The sequence below is a fragment of the Homarus americanus genome, unplaced genomic scaffold (assembly GCF_018991925.1).
Source record: "Homarus americanus isolate GMGI-L3 unplaced genomic scaffold, GMGI_Hamer_2.0 scaffold367, whole genome shotgun sequence".
Classification (NCBI taxonomy): Eukaryota; Metazoa; Arthropoda; class Malacostraca; order Decapoda; family Nephropidae; genus Homarus; species Homarus americanus.
The window spans coordinates 17,782,105-17,808,124 of NW_024743709.1; the positions used below are offsets into that span (position 1 = coordinate 17,782,105).

General features: G+C 41.6%; 1 protein-coding gene across 2 annotated transcripts in view; it reads right to left on the reverse strand.

Moving 5' to 3' along the window:
• The window catches only part of LOC121877258 (spectrin beta chain-like), a 130,134-nt gene that overhangs the window by 11,534 nt on the left and 92,580 nt on the right, over positions 1-26,020 (reverse strand). Inside the window, exons 1-5 of one of the 2 annotated variants that reach the window (XM_042382911.1) lie at positions 9,849-10,741; positions 6,902-7,053; positions 1,524-6,238; positions 491-695; positions 10-384 (exon numbers count right to left, since the gene is read on the reverse strand). In XM_042382911.1, the coding sequence (XP_042238845.1) occupies positions 10-384; positions 491-695; positions 1,524-6,238; positions 6,902-7,053; positions 9,849-10,578 (6,177 nt within the window). In that variant the 5' untranslated portion in view covers positions 10,579-10,741. Of the gene's footprint in view, positions 1-9; positions 385-490; positions 696-1,523; positions 6,239-6,901; positions 7,054-9,848; positions 10,742-13,223; positions 13,373-26,020 lie in introns of those variants that run through there. The other variant, XM_042382912.1, reaches the window with a different exon arrangement.

A 26,020-nucleotide genomic window follows, 5' to 3' on the forward strand; every position in this document is an offset into this window, starting at 1 on the left:
TTAATTTACCTGCTGTTGAAGCATAACCAAGTCTTGTACAAAGTTTTGGTGTTTCCTCTGCAGGGCAGAAACTGAACCAGCATCACGACCAAGTTCATCTGAGATACTGTTTTGCTTTTCTAGAATGCGACTCAACACATCTTTGCAATCATGGAAGAATTTATGGAGCTCCCATGAAGCTGCTAACATCTGTGTGCGTGTCTCAATCAATTCAAGTAGGTCAGCCCAAGATTCATTGAGACCATCCTTCCATTCTGCTATAGTGGCTGCATCAGAGTGACCCGCAGATATTAGTTGATCAGCAATCTCATTGACAGCTGCAACACGCTCTGTTCCAATGGTTTCTGTGTCACGAGCAAACTCCTTAAACCTGTCACGAAGCATCTGAAATGGATAAAAGGAAATTAAGTTTCACTTTGACACAATGCCACAATTTTATTATATCTTGTTTTGATTTGTACACACAAGTTAAAACTTCTATTGCACCTACCGAGACATGCTCATAATCTTGACCAAGTTCGTGTGATCCAGCAACCACCTCCCTCTCTGCAATCCATTGTTCTAGGTCATCAACCTCACGATTCAGCATAAAGAGCTTGAGAGCTTCATCCAATTTACTGCGGCGTTCCACTGCAAGATCTCGTAATCCTGCATATAACTTGTCAATCTGGGACTGTCTGATTCCAATCTGTTCACTAAAAACAATAAAATGGAAATTAAAGGAATGAACCAACAAATGAATTGTGCACAAAAACAGAAATTCACAAATTTTTTAAATAATTAGATACAAAATGAGGAATATTTATTAACTAGCTTACCTAGACTCACCAATGTCGGGAGGAATAAAAGTAATCAACATGGTGGTAATTATTTTGACTGAGACTGCTAGTTTTATTCCGCTAATGTCTTAGTATTAAATAAGAGAAGTTCTGATGTTCACTTCCTTTCACTATGGTCACATGCAGACTGAAGAGGGGTCCTGAGAAACACCTACCATGGTATCCTCTTACCTCCTCCACACACTATTTTCTCACAAAGATTGAATTATCAACAAAACCTCTACCATCCTCCTGTGAAGGAGGAGGAGAAAGTAGATGTGAAGGAGGAGAAAGAAAAGAAGGAGGAGGAGATCACATAATAAAGTGGATTTGTACTGTTTCCAAATATAAAGTGGCTAGCTTTAGATTTGTGAAAATATGGTTATTGTTGAATAGAGGGATTATACGGTAGCTAAAAACTTTTAAGAAAAAGATGATTATTAATTTGGGGAATTGCTATACAGGGTATATTACACATTCTCTCTTTAATAAACCATGAAATGTATGTCTTATACATTACTACATATTGGATTATGCACAAAATTCTACAGCAGTACCAGGTAACTATTTCTTAAATTTCATATTTCATGTTCGACCTCATCAAATTCACAAGACCGAAATCTCCTTGACACTGGAGCCACCTAACAATTAGCTATTAAAGGAAGAGATTAAAAGTATTCTTAAAATTTTTGAAATATTACTCACCTATCCGGATGTTCTTCATTAATGAGATGTCTAGCTGTTTCTCCAAGTTGTCTTATCGTTTCAGCATAGTCAGATACAGCACTCTCTAAGCTCTGGTGTTTCTTCATTAAGTTTTGGGCAGAAAGTTCATCTTTACCACGGTCTTCAACCATCATGTACAGCTCCTGTTCACTCATCCAGACCTCTGCTTCACTTGCATCAAAGAGGTATTGTTGAGCCTTCTCTGACACCAAAAGTTTTGATCGTCGGTGTTCAAGAGCATCCTTTAATTTGGCCCAGTGATCAAGCAAGTCCTCTAATAACTTGTGGAATTCATCTGCACTCTCGTGTCCTTCCTCAATTAGTTTTCTGCCATTTGCACATACCAAATTAATGCGAATTTCATGGTTATCAATTTCTGTGCTTAGGCTCTGTAGCTTCTTCTTCAGCATGTGGACGGTGAAGAGAGAGTTACCATATTCTGTGCTAGATGCCTGAGGCATCTTTTCTAAAATCCACAGCTTCTCATCTTCCACATCCCTCCTGAACTGGTAAGCTTCTTTCTTTTTACTCAAAGCCCAATTGCGGTCTACTAGAGGACCCTTGAGTGAATCAAATTTGGATTCTACCTTTGCCTTCATCAATTTGATCTCTTCAGTCTTCTCTGGTGTCATGCGTTGTAAATAATCAGCTTGACTTTCTAGTTGTTCAACTTGCTTGGCTTTAACAGCCATTTGTGTCTCTATCATTTGTTGTTTCTGCATAAGTATATTTACAGAAGTGAGATCCATGCCAGTATCTCCACCCTCAATTTGTTTTTCCAAATCAGTCATCCATGTATCAATATCATCACAAGTCTGTTCATAAAGCACCTGTCGATTAGCATCAAAGAGACGTTCACCCTTTTCTTTTGTAGTAGTTTCCAGGGCATCAAAGTGTTGGTTCAGTTCAGAAATCTTGGGTCCAATAAGTTCTGCCATCTCTGGCTTTTCTTTCACCAACTCCTCCCCAGCTTGCTGTACTCGTACTAGCCGGTCTTTATTGCTGGCAATCTCTGCTTCAAAGGCCTGATGTCGTGTCCACTTGCTGTGCACAGTCTTGGCTGAGCGATAACTCTCATCTTGGGCAATGATATGCTTTTCTTGTACCCAGTCATTGAGTTCTTCACAATCTTGAAGGAACTGATGCACTTGCAGTTGGTCCCGTAAACGCTCCATCTGTTCCATGGCTCTATCTCTATTTTGTTGACGACGTTCTTCAATGTTTTCTGCCTTTTTCTGAATTTTTTCAGCTGCAAAATGTTCTTCATCCAAAAGCCTCTGTGCAAACTGACATATGCCATTAATCTTTTCATCATTAGCTTCCATAGTAGTAAGGAAGGCTTCGTGTCTCTTAATGAGATTCTCTGCCTGCTCCAAGTTAGTAGGTGTCTCGTCCTTACTGAGGTAGTGTTCCTGCTGGCTAAGAAGTACTTCGCCTTGTTTGGTATCACGTAAGAACATTTGCAAATTGAGAGACTGTGATAAAAGCTGCTGTCTGTTTTCCCACATCTGGTGCAACTCTGCCCAGCCATCCTTGAGGGCTTTCAGACGTTCTCTCAAGAACATATATTGAGCATCATCTGCTGGAGTGACATCTTCAGCAGTTATACGTTCACCATATTCCATCATCTTGGTATAATCTTCAGTGTAGTTATCAATCTCTTCTCGGATAGACTGGTGCTGACTGAGAAGTTTTTCTGCTTCAGCAAGGTTAGAAGGAATATCTTCTGAGGCAACATCAGTCATAGTCTTGGTCAGCCAAGCCTGGAAGTGGTCCAAATCACGCAGGAAGCGATGAAGATCACCAGCTTCCTCCAGTTTTGCATCACGTTCCTTCAACAACTGAGTAAGCTGATCCCACACAGCACGAATTTGTTCAACACGTTCACGGATAAGCTCAGCTTCATCTGGATGGTCTTGACTGATTTTATCAGCCTCTCTTTCTAGAGAATCCAACTTTGCCTGAATGGCTGCTAAGTCACGTTCCATACCAGACAGGCGTCGCTGAAGAGTCATGATGCCACTAAGATCTGTACCAAGATCAGCTGTCTCCATCAAGACTCTCTTCTTATCTTCAATCCAGAGTACTGTTTCTCGGCATTCAATGTGGAATGTCTGAACACCATGAGCTGAGTTAAGTTCTTCACGTTTACCCTCAGCCTTTTCTCGAAGCTCTGCCCAGCGTTGATTTAACTGATTTTGACGGGCTACAATATCCTCTGAATTAGGATGTTCCACATGCAACAGCTGGCGTGCCAGCTGATTCACCACTGCAACACGACTGGCATTAGCATTCATCTCTTGTTCAAATCCTTCATACCTATGTTTCATGATCTCACAATCTTCAATATCCTTTGCAGGGACCATAGTCTGAAGCATCCGTTCTTTTTCTCCTATCCATTGCTCAACTCCATCTGCCTCTGTAAACAGTTTATACAACGACAAGGCATCAAGGAGTCTCTGTTTACGCATCTTTGCCAATTCCAAGAGCTCTTTATACCGCCTGTCAATGGAAGCCAATCTCTCAACCACATCTGGAGATTCCCTATCAATCTCATTAAGTTCTGATGCTTGTTGATGAAGAGCTTCAATAGTGGTGGCATAATTTTTCAATTCTTCAGTGACATCCTTGTGCTTCTTGAGAAGAGACTGCACAGTAGCCTCATCTCGGCCAGTATCCTCACTAGATACCAAACGAAGAATATCCAGCATCCATGTGTCTACATCATCAGCTTCTGTGTAGAACTGATGAAGGTCCACTGCGTCAGTCAGCCTCTTCTTGCGATTTGCTGATCTATCCTTGAGGTTAGTCCACATTCCCACAATTTCATCAATTCTCTCTTGAATCTTGTCTGAGCCAAAATGCTGCTGAGCAATGAGTTCTTCACCAACTTTAACGACAGCCATTACCTGGGGTTCATGTGAAAGCAGCTCTTCTTCTACTGTCTTGTGCTTAGTCAGGAGTAGATTAACAGTAATAAGGTCATGCCCAATGTCTGATGTGGAAAGAATCTGTTCCTTTTCCTTGATCCAGTTTTCTTCTTCTGCCATATCCCAGTAGAACTGCCATAATTTACGGGACTCTTCCAGACGCAGCCGACGTTCTACTGCAAGCTTCACCAATTCACCATAAGCATCTTCCAACTGTTGTACACGTTCCAGAACAATGGATGGGTCACATGGGCGATAACCCTCCACTTGTTCATCATCAAGGAACCTTTGAGAGTGCTCAATAACTGTCTTAACACGCTCACCCAGCACATTGATATCTGCTTCCAGCAGTGAGTGTTTCTGCAACAAGTCCTCTACACCCATAAGATGTTTTCCATAATCTTCACTCAACAGTCGCACCTTCATATCTTCCATAGAATCTAATATGTATATCATTTCTTGGAAGTTCTGTTGCAACTGTAGGGACAGCTCAAGTCTCATGCGACGAAGACGCAAAAGCTCTAACAGATAGTTCCAGAGCCGCAATACATTATCTTTCCTTGCATTGATACGTTCAATATCATGATAACGTTCAGTCTCCAATTCTTGTGCAACAGCAACAACAGCTTGTACACGTTCCTCATAAGCAAAGATATCAGTTTCAATGGCTTCATGTTTCTTTGCTGCTGCTTCCACAGCTGCCAAATCAAAGCCAAAGTTGTCTTGAGAAACCAGACGCTGGTTTTCAGACAACCATGTCTCTCTCATCCCAGCCTTACGGTTAAACCTAGCAGCTAGTTGTTCCAATTTCTCTTGACGAATGAGCTCCTCTCGCAGTGCCAATTCCCGTTCATGCTCAGCCTTCTCTAAGCGTTCCCAGGCTTTGTTGATGTCACTGATCATCTTACCTTCCTTTGGCAAATATGGTTTTTGGTTGTTAGCTCTCATCTTAGACTGCAAAGTAAAAAGCAGCACCTCAAGGTTACCCTTTTCTACAAACTTTGGTGGTTTTTCTACAGTGCGATAGGTGTTGAACTGTGTCAGCTGTGTTTGAACTCCTGTCAAGGAATTGGCAAAATCCCTGTCATTAAGAGACTCAATGGTGGTCTCAATCCACTTGAGAAGATCTGAGGTCAATCCTTCATATTCCCTTATCATTCTATCATTCTCCATAGCAATGCCAACTACCTTGCCTATACGCTTGCCCTGAACTGTCTCCTGCTTCAACTTAGAGAAGTAGTGATAGTATGTGACAACATAGGTAATAATAGACTTCTCATCAGGCTGTTCCACAAAAATGTCTTCTGCATCCAGAAGTTTTGTGAGTCCCAGTTTGTTTTCTGCCACATTGAAGGCGTTGTTGAGATTGTGAATAGGATTTGAACGAGACAACTTCTCATATTGCACCAAATCTGGCCTGTGTTTATGAATGATGGCATTAAAAGCTAAACCATCTCTCCAAGATGTAGTGAAATTCCTGATGTTAACATTGTGATAGCCAGCAGTCTTCATCTGACACCAAAGAAGGAGAGCATCCTTGGCACTCTTTGTCTCTTGATTCTCAGTCTCTTCGATGGTAATATCTTGAATCTGGAAGCGAAGGATGATGGTCCAGATGAGACCTAGGGTAAGTCGTGCATTACCGTCCACAATATCGTGTGAACCCATGTTCTCCAAGTGGACACGCTGGTCACGTAGGAATTGTAATGCCTTGTCCACATTCTCCAAGCAGTGAATTCGCATCTTTCCCTTGGTGGGTCGTGGCTGGGGATAAGAAATTTAAATAAATTTAATAAGCCAAAACTTAAAAAAAAATGTACATGCAGCTACGTACATACTACATGCTTCCTCCCACTATACAGAAAAATATATTATAAGAAGGCTTCTCTAAATAACAAAAAAAAATTATAATTCTGCAAGTTCCTCTGTTTCAACTCTCACTTCAACCTTCAAAGACTGCTAGTTCCTTTATTTCTTAATACTGTACAGTACTTTATGATTTGTATTTATTTTTCCTGCCTTTTCTTGCTTCCTTCCACTTCACCCTAACCTGCACTTGCTTTATTCTCATCCATACTTATATTGTATGTAACACAAAGTTTGTCATTAATTTACCGGTAACAAACATGCAAGTTAAAAAATTATACATTTACTGCATTATATCTTGCAATGTAAAATGTATTGGGTAATGATTGTATAAAATCTATTTAAACTTGTTGAGGCGTGAAACAAAGCGTAATTTAAGTACTGTATATATGTTGATGTTTTTTTGTTTAGGCTTCTAGTAATTATCCTATAGTCGTGACAGTTGAGGTAAAAGGTCAGGGATGCACTGTATTCAATTAAGGTATCAGTTTGTTAATTTAGAAACAATTTATAAACAGTCATGTGCTTAAGCCATGAAACACTATGATCAACAGCACTCACTAGTCGCTCTCCAGACAGGATCTCCAGCAGCTTGATGAGTTGCTTTCCGTCTCGCAGATCAACATAGAGGTCTCCAATACGGGCACTCACGCGCACCAGGTGAGAATTAACCCATTTCATGAAAGTCTTCTTCTGTACACTTTCACGCTCATCTGAAAGATAAATAATATTTCAGTAAAGACGACTCCTGTACTGTATTGTACCCATTAAGTCTATGGGTTAGAAGCCCATCCTTGACTTTAATGGATGCCACTAATTAAACCATTCGTACTTAATACCTTCCTCTTGCAACTACAGTACACTGTTTAACCCTCTCAGTCATAAGCTCAGTCCATTTTTTAAGAAAAAAGTGAATAAACCGTATTAATTAATTTAACATAATGTTAACTCTTTGAGGAGGAGGATGGCAACTCATGGTCATTGCTCTGAATGGACGAGGCAACATTGAGGGAGGGTGGATTTAATCTTACCATAAACTCCTCATCTACAACATTAAAGTCCAAGGGTCGAGGGTTTAAACCAATAATGGGATTGGAGTGATTATAATCACTCCAATCCCATGTGGAAGCCTCATGAAATGACTGATGGCTTGTGAAAGCTACTTCACTGCCAACAGAATATTCCTCACCCTCACCAATAAAATTCACTAAATTCCTTAGTCAAATCTTGAGGAAAGTCACTATCTTCACATACAGCATATCACTATCACTATGCATGGGAGGATCATTCTTGTCTCCAGAATCAAATACGTACTGTATAATGGAATCTATATCCTTCTGTGTGGGGGGCTGCACATGAGCGGATGTGGTGTGTCTTTACTTGGCCAGACACCTTCACAAATACTGTATGCTCAACAAATACAAAACATGGAAAATGTAAATTGGGCCCACAAGAAATATATCGCAACACTTATGGGATATGTCCAGAACAGTGTGACTCTCCATCCTGAAGCTGTTGCCAGATATGTCTGCCAGAGATTAAAAGTCATAAAACACGAAAGAAAATTTTTCGGTTAGCATGCTGTCCCTTAAAGTTTCCTTAGCTGTCTAATAACTTGGAGCATCTCTTCCCAGCATCTCCCTGTGCTTACAGGTTGTTTACATGCTATTATATTCTTCGATATCACTATTGTACTTTCCATCAAAACTGTGTCTATTTTTTCCCATATAACCATACATTTATGTTTACATTTACCCAGTACATGTGTGTCTACCTGATGTGCAGGTCTCAGTCTCAAGGTTGTTAGATGTACGCTCTGATAAACATCCTTCCACCAAGGCATTTGTAAGGTAACTGAGCAACTATTAAATTTTGAGGGTGATTTAGTACTACTGGTGACATATGATATAATAATATGGCTCATGGCTGCTCCAAATTGCCTGAAATGGGGTGGGAAAGACTAGTCCCTTTCTCGTACAAGAGTAGAACTCTGGCCCTTAGTGTACAAGGTACGTGGGTAGGACTAAATGGAGCAGTATTGTACTTGCAAACGAAATTTGGTCCTCAGATCCAAAAGCCAGTCAAGCATGAGAAACTTCATATTCCCTTGTCCAACAAAACCAATATTAGAGTTCCAGTACCAAGCCTCAAACCACCTGAACATTATAACAAGCCCACTGGAGGGAGGGACTCCACCACAACATTAATTTATATGATTAGCCCAATGTTGTTTATTTTAAGTCAGTACAGGGGAACACCACCCAATATTATTATTTTGAAAGGAATGCACAGATAACACAAGTTTTCTAAGTAGCCTACATACTCGTATAACAATACAGTGTATGACAATAAGGCGACCTGTGGTGTTAATGGTCAACATGCTTGCCTCACAAGCGAGTTTACCTGGATTTGATTCCGGACAGGGTGAAACATGGGCAAGTTTTCTATGCCATTTGCCTTTGTCTAACCAGCAGTAATTGGAAACTTGGATGCCAATTGATATGCTGATCTTGTTCCAGGGTAATGGTTAGCCTGTGCAGTGGGCAAGTGTCTATAGTCTTCTCACATTTTTCCTTAACATTGGGTTATACAACTTGTTAAATTAGGGTGTGGTTGTAGCGTTGGCAACTCATTCTACACCTTAAACAAACTCATGCCCATGTGGCCCTAGGGCAGGCCATCCTTGAACACGAGGAGCAACCATTATTATACTGTACCATAAATAGTACATTAATTAGCAATACAGAGGGTACAGTAAATATTCACACACATACCAATGTAAAACAAAACAACAATGTTCCATATCTGGGTGCTTATACTGTAGTAATGAACTGGTCAGTGCATAGTAGATGGGTGACCAACATTACAGTACTGTATTTATATTGGCCAGCAATCACCGGGTGATCATAATTACAGTACTTGTCGAGTTAGTGGGGAAATATTGAAATTTAATTTAATTTAACCACCCTCACACAGCTGTAGTGTTCATATTATATACCGGTAATAGTGAAGGTGAAATCTTCGCAAAATTGGGGGTTTGTGAGGCAGTTTAAAACCTAGACCCATATAAATACAAGTATATGGTTCATATGGGGAATCAGCATTTGAGTTCCAAACAGCAGCCTTACAAACTGGTCCTTTGATCCCAAACCTGTTCATCAACCAGAGTGTTCCTCTTAAGAGCTTAATGTATATTAAACAATTTTCAAACAAGTTCAGTTTAAAGCAGAAGTAGCAACTTTTGCTTTCTATTTTCTGTGTTAACCACAATTACCTATTCAATTAAAAAAGGGGGATACGGTATACAGATAAACAATTCTAAATGTAATACACAGCGTTAATGGAAATACAAACACAAGAATGAACAAAGACTATATCAATCATGAGACCTATATAGTACAGTACAGTACTACCAAAATACTGTACTGTAAACCAATTTTTGTATCTTAATCAACTTGGCTCATTGATCTACTAATCTTGAGTTACATATAAGAAAATAAGTGATTACCTTTGAGCAGTTTAATGTGATGTTCCATGAAACCTGAGTACTGCTTCTGTATACCGGGGTCTAAGCTTAATGTTCTTGAAACTGTCTGCTTTTTAATTTTTACACGGCGGACTGACCGAGTGCCCCAGTGAGAAATCTCAAAATTTGTCTCTTTGCAATCTTTAATGCTGGATGCAGTATCCATGTCAAGCATATATTTATGACTTGGCGAAGCAGATTCCCTCAATACGGTCTCTCTATCACTCATTATACCAGAAATACTATTTGTGTCTTCTGAATGTTCAGAGTATTCACTGGTGCTGTCATTATATGCATACAGTTCTGTGTTGCTGAGAAGTTGAGTTGGTTCATTAGTTGGGTCTTGAGCTAAGCTGCTTTGTGATTCAAGTTGGTTGCTTTTCACATCCACAAATGTATGACTTTGTATGGCATCAGATTTAACCTCTTTTGTGACTACAACAGTGTTTTCATTATATTCTGCCCCAACAGCTACCATATGTTCACTAGTTCCATCTGTAGCTTGCATTGCAAGGATTTGTCTCTCAAAATCACTAAGGGAATGTTTCCAAGCATCACTGGGAGAATCCTTCCATTCCTCACTCAACCCCACTTGGTTGTCCTGTTTATCATCCTGGGTTTGTTCCCTTGTTTGCTGCGGAGAAGTTGGGTCACTGTTGCTGCACTCTGCCGGTAAGTCAACCGTCTCCGTAGTAAGAGTTTTTTCTTCCATTGTATTATATCCAAGACTTGCTTATAGCAATAGTTCTTCACTTAACACTTATTATTTACTGCGACTTGTTCATGCCAGTAAACAGCCATCCACCACACCTGGTTAACCAACACTCACTGACAACCCAGGACAGAATACCCGGGACAGGATGTTCACACTGATAACACCACTCTTTCTCTAAAAAAAAAAAGATCTTAACGAGTAAGGTTTACTTTATAAATTTCACTACAGAGTCACTTGTGGCAGAAGTAACCAATACTGCCAGTGGTAGGTTAGGGAGGGGTAGGCTACCTAATTCCCCTTATCAATATGAAGTTGCCATAACTTCATACATGTACGTGTACAAGAACTCTCCGGAGCATCCAGTCACTTCACAAAAAACTACTAAAGTCATGTTAAAATTAGACATAGCTACTCTATTTGTAATAAAACTTTAGAAATGTATTGACTAGACATAAAATAAATATATTTCACAATAACACAACACACCAGTATCGTCATTATGACTGCAGTACCTCTTATCCAATTGAAAAGCCATTCCCAATCTTAACTGTTAAGATTACATTTTGATATACAGTACAGTCCCTGTACTGTACAATAAATTTACTTTAATCATTCCCAGTTGCAGTGCTGTTTTAAGTGATGAATAATGATGATTAAAGAATAATGACCTGAAGAGAGATTTTAAGAAATTACATTACAGTAGTTAGGAACCTGACAAGGGAGACTGCAAGAGACCGTGCAGCATGGAGAGCTGCCATCAGGTAACTGCAGCTAACCCACTCAGAGTGGAAAATGCCATAAAGCAATTATGATGAAAGTGGCATAAAATGATGATAATCAATAGGTGTTATACAAAATAAAAGTACAGTACTGTAGTAAACAACATAGAAACTACAGGTACTCCATTTCTACCAAAGAAGCCATGAGGTGTTAGACATGGCTTGAAGAATGACTGTGGGTTCCCAGTGTGTTGTGCAGTTATTTTGTATATGTGGGTTAAAAACTAATTTGGTATGCAAAATTAATTACAATGGCTCAATTTGTAAAAAAAAAAATGTTGCCCACCTCCTTCACTGGGATGTGACGTTTATGAACTTCAAATATCAAGTAACAACCATTGGACGCTTCTAGAATCTAGATCATTTGTGGAAGTTATGTTAATGAACTCTGTGTGTTGGATAAAAGCTAGGCATAGAATCCAGAGAGGTAGGATTTCAGATGGGTGGTACTGAGACATTGTGAGAGAGAAGTGAATACAGGATGTACTGTACTGTATATTATACAGTTGATCCTACACAAGGGGACAAACATCCCTCACCTACTGATGTAGGATTCCTTTTTCTTACCTTTTATACGTGTCTTGTGTCAATTTTTCTATTATATCCTCTCTGAGATTATTGTATTCCTTGATCAATCCCACACAAAAGATACATGATGCACAATAATATAAAAAAATAACGAGTTATATTTTAACATCTCGTTCTCTTTATATGAAGGCAAACGTTTGCTTTAACAAATAACATTCAAACTTCAAACCACATTTTCTCATTAAAGAATCCATACTTTTAGACGTACTGTCAAAGATGGCACCTAGTACGTGCAGACACGCATTTACATTCTGCTGCAATGTTTACCACTTTCAATGTATTTATACAGTGCTTTATTATTACTTTTGCCTGAGGTATAATGGTGATATTTGTGTTAAAGTCCCACCAGTTGACCAACATTTCTCCTCCCCGGATGCCTCTACCATTCGATACATGATTTTTTACTTGATAAATGGATTTACAAGAATGCAACCCTCTTTGTATATTGGAAAATACAGTATCTGCATACTGTACTGTATACAGTATGCAAATGTAGTACTGTAAGAAAATAATACAAAAAAGCCTATAATTATAAATTAATACACCTTACAGCAATATAAATTGGTGTCAAGATCTTATATATATATATATATATATATATATATATATATATATATATATATATATATATATATATATATATATATATATATATATATATATATATATATATATATATATATATATATATATATATATATATATATATATGCAAGAAATCACTGTAGGTGCACATGGTTAACTGTGTATATATACAGAGGAGGGTGAGACCAGGTCCACAATGGTCAGGTATTAGGTAATGACCCTACTAATCTGTATATATACACTTTGTTTTGTACTTTTAGTCTGTACTCACCCCTGAAGTTGTAATACAAAGCTTTGGGAACTTCGTGTTTTCTTCCTTGTTTATTATATATATATATATATATATATATATATATATATATATATATATATATATATATATATATATATATATATGTGTGTGTGTGTGTGTGTGTGTGTGTGTGTGTGTTTTTTTTTTCATAATGAGTAAGAAACATCTCTAAAATGGAAAAGCTTTACACTCATCATTATATTCATGTTTGGTCTACCATGCATGACACAATAGGACTTTACTTAAGACTGAAATATGAATAAAACCTGTCAGGTAATTTACAGCAATTCTTCCTTGATCAAATACCATATAACATATGGCACACAAAACAGAGTACTAGTACTCATTCAAGTGGTTCAGAATAGCAATAACATCAAATGGTTTATTAAAGTATTCACCTGCTAGAGCCTTGATCCTAGATCGCTCGAACAACCTGGAGGAGGAGTTCCCACCATCGTAGTCGAAGTCCTCAATCACTTCCTCCTGCTTGAGGGGGTCCCATCGGACCCCCACACTGATATCTGTCGTCATCTTCCTGTCTCAGACCCTAGAAAAATAAAGAAACACATTAGAAAAGTGTACAAACTTGAAATATTCACATTATTTTTTCAGGTAATTATATGTTAAGCACATATGTACTGAACATTAAATTAAATATACTACAATATATGTTGTGTTATATTGTATGTGTAATACATCCAGTTTGTAACACTAGTACCGTTATCAAAATTTATTTTCATGCTAGGCTATCTAATGTCAGTATAATAACAGTAAATATTAATACGAAATACACTGTACAGTACTGTAGTGTTCAATAAAGCACACCCTAAAAAGAATAATGTACACAAGTACCGGTACTTTAAATTATTATAGTGCAGTTTTGCCTTTTACCATTTACTAGAGTAATATGTCCAAATGTAAAACAAATAAATAAATAAATAATCCAAGCATAATTTGTGGGGAGCAATTTCCTCACACAACACCAACAACCAGCCTAGCGTTATGGTTTACGACAGCACCGTTGGATTCCAGGCGTTGAACCAGAGTGGCGTCTAATTACAGCACCGCCTTCCAAAACATTCCCGAACTAACATATGCTATACATAGCACAAGTTTTCACTAAAAAAATATCCATCATCGCAACGACCGGTGAACAATACATCATCAGCTCAAACATATATTCCAATTGTCAACCTACATGGTTTGGGAAAATTTTTACCCAACTGTAAATTCCTTTGCTTCCATCAATTTCCTCTAATTCCATTCACTTTCCAGGTCTTGGCCTCCCCTGCCAATTCAATTATATTTACAGGGTGTTACTCTCGAGGCATTATCCTGATGAGGTGTTGAGTTCCATGGCTAGGTGAGGTAAGACTGGTCATGGTAATGTGTGGGTTGAGCCTTGCCACCAGTGATGAAATTCAGTGATATTGTAATTGTTGTTCTTAAAATACAAAACTCATACTACTTGTAGATGTATGTAAAGGAGTAGGGGAAGAAGAACAGTAGATCATTTACTTTCTAATCAAAGTCATTAATTAGTCTGAACGTCACAGGACGTAAGCAGCTACAGAGCGCTTTCGTACATAAAACTATTCAGTGACTAGTATCACCATCTGACAACCAAACAATATTCGGCAAGAATATTTCGGCTTACGGTGTAATGTTTATTTTATCAGCTTAAGACGTAATGATGTTCATTTTACCTATCATAACAAAGTTAGAACGTATATGGGCCAAACATCCGTCCACTCCGTACAGCCTAGAACACAACACTGTTTATAATATGAAGTTCCTGCATGAAGAATAAAAGTAGAGCCGGATTCATGGTAAGTGTTACAACAATTCACGCGTTCCGCATCACAGACGGTGCTTATAGTGGTGGTGACGCCCACGGTTATTGCGAGAGGCAACAACCCCAGAACACTTGTGCTCTTCCCCAGACTTCACTCATCAGAACGTCTCCCCCTCTCACCACGTTCTCACCTCGACATAGGATACTTACAACATTACAGTATTACTCGTTACTACTATCGATGCATGATTTTTTCTGGTTCGAAACGGCCACTATTGGGCCTAAACGCACGCATCATCATATTTCCGTTATCTGTTCCTGGACTTAAAACTGGCACATTCTCCTGATTTCTTTCTTCGCTATATACATTACAAAGTGTACAGTATATACTTATCTTATTATTTCCCCCCCCCACTCCACATTATAATCCAAATAACGACTTTAGTCACAAGATCTGGTGGGGGTGTGTGTGTGTGTGTGTGTTAGCGAGCACACGTGTATAATCTCCCTTATAAGTTTCTAAGTGAATGAATGCACATGTAGGTGTGTGCGTGCTTTTTGGTGTTAAGTTTATCGTCGTGTTCCAGGTTGGTGTTTGTGGTGGTGGGGCAAAGCAGTGCTTCACAAGTGATAGGGGTCCCCAATAAGTGGTCATTAGTTAACCTAGGTAACATAATCGGTCTGCAGTTCTAACGACATGTTAGTTACCCTGCAATATTGGTCAACCTAATTTATAAGAATTGACGTATTTGATCACACCCTTGACAGTATGGCGGCTCTTATAAGGCTACAGAACTCGTCATTTAATACCGGTTGATCATATATATGGGAGTTGTTAGTCGACCAGTGTCTTGGCAATGGTGACCCTAACAAGACGAGACCATATAATATTTTCCTTAAATCGATTAAACTGTACATAATCGGCAGCAGGATTTAGTGGGGTTTCTCCCAGAAGAGCGTTAACAGTTGTCGGGTAGCATATGTACATTAAGCGTTTGCACACCTGTAACGGGTGAGTGGGTACGGAGAGGGATGGTCTCGCTGCTCCGGTACACACCGATAGTACGCACGCACGCTTACTCCTAGTCTAGGCCAAGCTCCGACATCCCCTCCCTACCCATCGTTCCCCTCTCAACATCCTCCTACTCTTGAATTCCCCTTAACCTTCAGTCTTAACACTATTACCTACAATAACTTTTCGTAACAATAAATAAGAAATACTTACGTGGCCCACTACAAACAGCAATAATTTTACCACGTGTAAAAATTGTCTAACAAATGAGGAATGTTTATCAGGGTGTATTAACTGTTTATAATCGCGGCGTGACCCCCTGCAACCCTTCCACACCAAGTCCCTATGTCAAGCACACCCACTCATGATTCATCAATGTGGGGGATATAATTAAAGTGACTAAGTGATGTCCATTTTCAGATCAACTGGACAGCTGTAGCAATTTGCAATGGCACATCTGAGAAGTGTGTCAATAGTGGAGCTGCGGTAAGCTATCAGACGGAGGGGAGTTAACCAATACCAGGTCTCGAGCGAGGTACAAGGCGGCACTGTGCGGAGTGGGGGCGATCCAGCTGTGACCTCCCACCCACCCGACCTCCTTCGGGCCCATTACGACTGGGGTCTATGAGGACTGGAGCCCAGTTAACCAGTCACCGCCCCCTCTCCTGGTGCGACTTACTACCCTCACCATACCCAACAGCCCTCCAGTTGGACTACATCACACTTTATTTACAAATGGAAAATGAGTCATAACAGTCTTATAATTGAGTGGGAGATGGACAGACGTCTGAGTAAAGAGTGAATTGTGTGAGAGTTTGTGTTTTAGTGTGTAAGTGGTGTGTGAGTCATGAGTGGGCGAGTGAGTGGGTTGTGGTCATGAAGTGGGAGTATGTGTATACGACCGTAAGCATGCATGTGTGGGCAGGAAATGTATGTACTACATCTGTGTGTGTGTGTACGGAGACATGAAAAAATTTATATATATATATATATATATATATATATATATATATATATATATATATATATATATATATATATATATATATATATATATATATATATATGGGGCGTGAAGCGTGTATGTACGGGGCGTGAAGCGTGTATGTACGGGGGGCGTGAAGCGTGTATGTATCGTGAAGTGTGTATGTACGGGGGCGTGAAGTATGCAGGGGGTGAAGTGTGTATGTACGGGGCGTGAAGTGTTTTGTACGGGAGCGTGAAGTGTGGGGGCGTGAAGTGTGTATGTGGGAGCTAAGGTGTCGGGGGCGTAAGGCACATGTGTACTGGATGAGCCCTGAGGTATTCGAGCGTCATGTGTGTGCGGGTGAGAGGATTGTGTAGACACTGGGGAGGTAGGGTGGGTGGCAAGAGAGTTAGGGGTGTGTGGATATGGGGAGCGTGGAGGAGGGGGTGTACGGGGGCGTGTGGTGGAGCAGCTGGCAGCAGAGTGGGAGTGGCAGCAAGCCGGCTCAGACCCGCACATGTTAGCAAGTTATCACCGTCATAGTTATCGGGGCGTGGTCGTCGTCCCCCGGCTACAGTATCCGCTCATATCCTTTCACTTATTTTCTTATCTTCCTACTGTCTCCACTTTGATTCAGTGTCCTTCACCTTTTTTTTTCTATCATGTATATTTTGAGACCCGAACCCTCTATTCCCCACACTAATTCGCCGTCCCTCCAACACTTTTCCCTCCTGTTTCGTCTCATGTAACACACACCTTCGGCTGAAAGTGGCATTATACCTGTAAATGCAAGAATGCACATACTGAGACATGCATTATCCATGGAAGATGCGAGGGCCAGGTGAACACAAGAGGAAGTATGGGTTTAGGTGTATCTACGTGATGCACTGTTGAGGGATGCACCCAAGGGGCCCAAAGGTATAACAAAGGCGGTCCAGTGTTAGGATTTTACGTCAAGACGGTGGGGCACTCCAATGGAGCTAACTCAAGCAGGATATCAATAAAACATTATCTCATCGGTGGTGATTAGGACCCTGAGGCTGATGGATGGACTGCCCTCTACTAAAAACACACTACCAGCGGGTTTGTGTGTGGAGCAAGGGAGGTTATTCAGGCGAGCGTGTGGCTAGCAGGGCTGGGCGGGGTTTCCTCAGTGGGGAGTGGCCACAAGGGAACGGTTGTGACCCCTCAGTAACTTGTTCCTCTTATAGTGTCTTATACCTTCCAAAACCTATGCGCTAGGTCTTGCTGCCATAATCGCCTGACGGAAACCCCTCTTTCTCCAATCCACTTACACTTCTTTCACAATAGTCTAAAGAAATATATATAGAAATATATATATATATATATATATATATATATATATATATATATATATATATATATATATATATATATATATATATATATATATATATATATATATATATATATATATATATATTGTGTGTGAAAGAATATTACAGCAGGTTTTTCTTTTTCATCTATGAACCAACATATGTAACGATCAGGACGGAGGTTATTGTCAATTATGTACGAACATAAGACAGGATAAGTCACTTTAAGCACGGAATTTATTGGTCTAGATACGTTTACGAATACATCTGCAAAGGTGAAGGAAGCCAATAATTTTATATTCCTTGCTCGCAGACGTAGAGAAACACCCTTAAGAAAAGATAAAATTTAACCCTTCACTACGGGGACGCCATTTTTAATATTTCATTTGGGTAATGCCAGACGATTTTATACATCTCGAGGAGACCCGTACACAAGTGGTTAAAGTACATTAGGAATCACGGCACTGTGACTGTGCTTTGTTAACACACCCAGATAATGGTTGTTGCTAGGACAAACAAATCCATTACTACACATTGCCAAGGGTGTGTAATTATAGCACTTCCGGTATTGGTGCAACAATAGAGAGGTTTCTATTTAAAAAAATGACTATAGTCACGGACTGGCAATAACTTAACCATACATAAATGCTCGTTTATATACACCTCTTGTGATCTGGTCAACATAAGAGTTTCATAAACTCATCGATCACTCCACGGAAGTGGTCCAAATATACGCATCCGCATTGTAACCGGATGGTGAAACGTACTGGCACCAGCGGAGATCAAATACCACTCTAGCTTTAAACTGGAATACGATTAAGATTATCCTTTATCTTATGTGTTAAAAATATGAACGAAAAAGAGCGGAGGCAAGTGGACAAGTGTAGGAGACGAGTGGACAAGAGGATGTTTACATGGCCAGCCACCGGTGGTGGTGGAGGGTTAGGCTGTTCCACCAACTGAGAAAATGTACAAAGACAAGAGTCGTGTCGCGGTTTTATCCGAAGATTAAATATAACTCGTGAAACATTATGAGAGCCCCCTACCACAAGGCAGAGCGGACCAAAAGTTTAGCTCTTCGGCACATGTTTTCACCAAATTTCACGACACGACTTTTGTCTTTCATTGTACACACATGTTCAATGTCATAGTCGCATCTCCCTCACGTGAACACTTTCGTTTCCTATAATATGGAATAAAATGTTAAAATTGAAATTGAAAACTTGCTATGTGACCTTTACACCAATTGCTACAACATATCAACAACGTACATTGTTTACTGAAATCGTTCGTCCTAAAAGAAGTGTTGTGCACAACAAGAGTCCAGGTACTAATATTAAACACAGTCACAGATATAACAGAGATCATCGACACGTAAGGTCTCCAGACTTAAAGAAACATTGTACCTGTTCTCCGTAACCCACAAGTCTGTAAAATTTGCAATGTGACATGGGACACACACGCACACACACACACACACACATATATATATATATATATATATATATATATATATATATATATATATATATATATATATATATATATATATATATATATATATATATGTGTGTAATTATTTTCTTCAGTTGTTCATAACCGTCGTAAAGTGTTGCCCACACTACAGTATTCACTGCGGGCATTTTTTAATCCGGAAGCAATGCTGACCAAGTGGCCAGTCAACCCGGGGCGGTGTGTCATGTCCTCAACACTCCATCTATCTCAGGAATGCTAACAATCTTCACCCTGCACAAGTTCACTAACCTACGCCCGCATGCGCCTCCTCTATCCCAGACTTTATCGATATCACCTCCAGGCTTACAAGAATCCTCTCTTCCGTGAAAATGTACCAACCAAAAAGGTAAATAAATACATATAAAAATACTGATAATCATGAATAAGACAAAAACAACAACAATAGGAACGAGAACAACAAACACCAATACTGTCTTGTTCCCCCCTCCCATTAACACCGAACCACACATCAACCACCACCAACCAACGAGACGAAAACCACCGCCAACAATCATCACCACCATAATCACTATAACCACCTTCACCAAGGACACGTTGTTTAGAAGACGTGGCTGAACTCGACCAACAAAACACCGACAAAGTTAACGGACTATGGGAGTGCTTGGCGGGGGAGGTTGAGAGGCGACACCCAAGTGAGGCAGTAGACAGGTAGCCATGCAGGAAGAGGTCGAGGCGTGCGGGAAGGAAGGAGGGGTCGCGGGACTTAACTACGTCTGGTCAGGCACACCGTCGACCGTCGGGCCGCTGTCAACAGTGTCCGGGAAGTGTCTGCCTCCCGACCACTCCACCACCCCTCTCATACACACACGCCGAACTACCCCTCTCATACACACACGCCCACCACCCCTCTCAAACACACACGCTGAACTATTCTTCCTATACACACATCCCACTCACCCTCCCCATGCACGCCCACTATCCTCCCTATTTGCACCCTACACGTCCACCTCCCTCTCTATACACACCCCTACACGCCCACTACCCCCTCCTTCATACACACACACGCCCACTATCCCCACACACGTCCACTCACCCTCTCATACACACTCCCTACACACACGCTCACTACCTCTCATACACACACACGCCCACTATCCTCACACACACACACACGTCCACTACCCCTCATACACACTCCCTACACGCCCACCACCCCTCCTCTATACACACTCCTACACGCCCACCACCCCCTCTCATACACACACACGCCCACTATCCCTCACACACACACACACGTCCACTCACCCCTCCTCATACACACCCCTACACGTCCACTACTCCTCTCATACACACCCCTACACGCCCACCACCCTCTCATACACACACACCCACTATCCCTCACACACACGTCCACTACCCCTCTCATACATACATACACTCTACAGGTCCACTGTTTCCTCATACACGTACTCTAAACACAGTAATCCCCTGACACACACAAAAACACTCACTCTATTCACACTACCCCCTCTCACACACACACATTCTGACTCCCAACACTTGAGTTGGCACACACACACACACACACACACACACACACACACACACACACACACACACACACACACACACACACACACACACACACACACACACACACACACACACACACACACACACACACACACACGTTCAAAATATCTCAATGCAAAGTCTCAAAAGTTAAAAAGCTGGTACATAAATCCTGCCTGTAGTGAAGATAAAACCCTGTAAGTGTTAAGACAGTTAGAATAACGCTGGAAAAAATGGTTTGCCGTGCACCAGTCACTAGGAGGACCACTTCCAAGTCTTCTGCTTTAAACGGGAAGGGGGGAGGGGGAGTGGAAATAAAAGGCTTTGGGGAGGGGAGGGGAGGTGGGGGGAGACTGGCTGAGTACCTGAACCCTCCCCGGGGTGTTGTGTAGCGGTGAGAACACAACACTTCCTCGACGAATACATGACCACAAGTGTAAACCGTCACAGTAATATGCTGAGCGTCACGCCCACCACCGCCACCTTGTACCCAACACCTGTGACATACCACAGCAGAGTATTTTATTATGTCACTTAGGAGGAAGTCTTACCAGCAACACCTTTTTGTAGTCGTTGTTACCACACCAGTAAACGCTTCGCCACTACTTTTGTCTGTCTCCTGACACTATACGTCTGCTACATCATCATTTATGCCTCCTAGACTACCAACGCTCAACACCCTGTGAACAATATTTACTGCACCATCACACGTATCATTCCTCTACTCAACACGTACATAGTGTTCATCAAGTCTACAATACATGCTATCAATGTATGTACAACACTTACTCTGCCAGTACTACCCTACCATCCTTCTATGTGACCAATATCTTCACATCCTTCTTATGTGACCAATATCTTCACATCCTTCTTATGTGACCAATATCTTCACATCCTTCTTATGTGACCAATATCTTCACATCCTTCTTATGTGACCAATATCTTCACATCCTTCTTATGTGACCAATATCTTCACATCCTTTACCTACACATTCCCTTACCAACAGACTCCCGCTCAATATCAACAGGCAACCTGGACCAACACTGCCAACTAGTATATACACAGCTGATGCAGACGCTACTAAGATACAAGCATCAAGGAACCAAGTTTATACAGAGCATCGCTTGTACTTCTCTCCCGGGAGGTGGTCGCCTTTGCTCAGTTTATACCTGCAATATTACTTACAGCACTCTACAGCCTGCAACAAGGGGCAAACGCTGCGAGCGGAGAAGCTCGCAGCGGTGAGGTTACAGAGATATTGGCTATAGACAAAGACGAAGACGAGGAAGAGGAGTGGGACAACCTGCGTGAGGTGGGTGGCTGTGAAGCAAAAAGAAAGGCGGGGGTGGGTTAGCCAAGCGTGGCGTGATAGGCGGGGCTTACGGGAAGCCTGTGGGCGAGCAGACAATCTCACCAGACTCCTGCCACGTCTGGCCCACCACACAGAGACGCCACGCCAGCCAGCCAGGGTTTTCCACAACAATGAATCTCACTCAGGGCAAGCAAACGGGATGTCAGGTCCTATAGGCTCGACTCTACCACTCACTCAACATGTATGAGTACTTAATGAGCTGTGGCACAGGTCTCTCTCTCTCTCTCTCTCTCTCTCTCTCTCTCTCTCTCTCTCTCTCTCTCTCTCTCTCTCTCTCTCTCTCTCTCTCTCTCTCTCTCTCTCTCTCTCTCTCTCTCTCTCTCTCTCTCTCTCTCTCTCTCTCTCTCTCTCTCTCTCTCTCTCTCTCTCTCTCTCTCTCTCTCTCTCTCTCTCTCTCTCTCTCTCTCTCTCTCTCTCTCTCTCTCTCTCTCTCTCTCTCTCTCTCTCTCTCTCTCTCTCTCTCTCTCTCTCTCTCTCTCTCTCTCTCTCTCTCTCTCCTCTCTCTCTCTCTCTCTCTCTCTCTCTCTCGATGCCAAGACTGCCTGTCACTGGACCCGACTCCTTCACCCCCAGGCGTTATGTTTGTGACCATTTGGAAAGTGTGGACTTAAATTATTATTTTTCACTTTCTCCTACAACATGGCCGCATCTGCCCTTGCCGTGTTAGCCTTACTATATTATATACAGTATATAAAAACAATGGATCTGATTGGGTTCCAAATCGTGCAACAATTAAAGGAAACCGTTTTCATGTTGAGTAGACTTAACAGTGGGATGACGGGTTTATAGTGACAGGAAGGTAAGTGTGGAGGAAGGAATCGCCGGAATGAACATAGTACAAAAAAATCTCCTTATCGTGCCAGGTCAATAAGCAGTCTTGGGCCAGACCCCCCCCATTCCCCTGGCCCTTAAACCTAAGCTCCGGACACAAGACAACACACCACACGACCATCCCCCTCAGGAAGTAATTTAATCCCCAACAATTCTCGATACGGATTCATCCAGCACCATAATAACTGAGCTGGGGGAACACTGAGGAGTCTCCCTTATTGTTGTTATTATTATCATTATTCACCGTCACCTTCCGCACTGTACATATACACGGCCAACGTACTCAGCAGTTCCTCTCCCCTTCCCCCTTCAGGTGTTTCTACGTGAGTGTGTTATAGTAGCAGGGGTGAGCTGTGGAGCCACGAACACTTGCCATCGGACACCACGCCGCCGCCCCCCCTCCCCCCACACACACAGCCAATACCACCACCAGGTAGAAGGTGTGGGTGTAGGTAGGGGGTGTATCAAGGTGTGGGTGTAGGTAGAGGGTGTGTTAAGGTGTGGGTGTAGGTAGGGGGTGTATTAAGGTGTGGGTGTAGGTAGGGGGTGTATCAAGGTGTGGGTGTAGGTAGGGGGTGTATTAAGGTGTGGGTGTAGGTAGAGTGTGTATCAAGGTGTGGGTGGGTGTAGGTAGGGGGTGTATCAGCCACGGGAGCGGGTTGGAGCGCGTAAGATCAACTGCCAACCTGGCCCAATACTGACGCGCCTAGACAGAGATGAATCCCAGAAACCAATTACAGGTAAATGTATTCATTCATTCATACATTATGTATGAGCGAGGGCGACCGGCGACTAATTTTTTCGCGATTTCCGGATAAGCTCTCATTTTTTGAATAAGTAATATGAAAAGAGCTCACGCGAAATATAAATTATACAGTTAATCATAAATTTCCAAAATTACTTTACACTTCTTTCTTCCGCCGCCATAGATCTCTGATAATTATGCTTACCTCTTTTAACTCTTAAGATGCCAGAACACACACACACACATTTGAAATTATACCTTTATTATATAACGATGGCTCAGATGCAATTAAATCTGACCTTGGCAAAAGCCTGCGTCTCCTGTAGCTGAAATCGACGAAGTCGTGAACACAAATCCAAGGACAGTGAAATGACAAAAAGTTTCACCTCTACCTATTGACGTTACACAACAAAACCCCGGAGCTGACATCTTCCCCGGCTAACTAGATAAAGCGGGATCTAGTCCCGGATGTCGTGACCATAACCGCACCCACGAAGGAAACATTATGTCACCTGGATTCACCCATCAGGTTTTAAGCTCATTATTTGTGCTTGGTTAATAAAAACACTTCCTGTGAGTGTCGGGAACACAACACAATCAGTGAGTGCAGCAAGGAAGTCGCTGGCACACTAACTGCCAGTACGATAAGGTGCGTATTTTGGGAGTCTACTGTACGTGTGGTGGTGGGCCAATGTCTGGATGAGTGAAGGGGAAACGATAGGAGTCTCGTGGATATGATGAGATAATTGGAGGAAACAAAGAAAAATTCCCAAGAGAATCCCGAAGAACCGAATATCACGTGTATCATGACGGATAAAGGTGGAGGCGGAAAACGTATATGGGAACATACAAACATGGGGATGGAAGTGGTTGAAATAGAGATGGAAGAACAAGAGCTTACAGACTGTGGGGGTAACAGGAGACACAACAAGGTTAAACAAGGTGACGGCTGTAAGAGTGTGGGTGTGTGTCAAGGAAACACTGTATCGGCAACAGTTATGACTCAATCGTCGCTTGTCTAACCTCACAACTCTCCCTCAACAAAGACTTGAGAAAAAACCTACACGACAACATATTTTATAAGAATAGTGTGGTATGATTTTGGGGCCGTGCGAGGGAGTGTAATTATTATATATACATTTTTCTCCTCCTTCCTATTAGTTAACCTTCAAATAATAAGCTAAATCCAGTTCAGTGCTCAGTAGCCCCTGCGGCGAAACTCAGTCGGACAAAGCATATCGACGTTTCTATCGTAACCCACCATCCCCCGGCCCGCAAATAACTGAAGTCATACGGTGGCATGATGAGTGCCAGGCAGGGCACCATAACCCACTGTGGTTATGTTATACATTAGACCTTGACACTGACGGAGTAGTGCCGAGATGACCATGAAGCGAGTTGGGTGAACCATGGTACCATGACCAGAGATAGGGAGGGGTTGTGTCGCGTGCAGACTGAGAGGGGGAGGTTGTAAGACAGCCCCCTCCTCCTAGACTCTTCCACAACACCCCCTCCCCACACTAATGCGCTCAATGAACTTGGCCGTCAGCGAACCTCTCCTACACCACCATCACCGCAGCCAGTCAGGGCGTGCCCCGCCACGCCAACTTGAGAAACACACACACACACACACACACTACCTCCCATCATATTGTTCAGAGAGCGTGACCGCTGTAGCTACACACCCAAACTCTCACTACACTACTAACAAGGTCACCCGCTCACGTACACAGCACATAGTCTTCACCATGGGTTACTGGTCATGCGAAAGTTTCAGTGATTCTTGATCATACTTGGCGCTCACAGAAATGCACAAAATAAAATAACACTAAGAATTAAATACCTCAGTTTCAAAGGTTTAGGCCAAGTAAGAATCAAAGCTACGAGAATTGTCGTTTCTCGTTACCCCACTCTACACAAACGTCTCGCTAATGGTTCATATAACGGTAAGCTAAGTGCACCTAATAATAAGTGAACTATCATAAGGGTCCGTTGAGGTGTACAAGAAATATAAAGTAAGCTCAATTATTTTTTTTTACCACAAGTTAAGTGGCAGTATAAATATAAAAAATGGGGCAATAATGAAG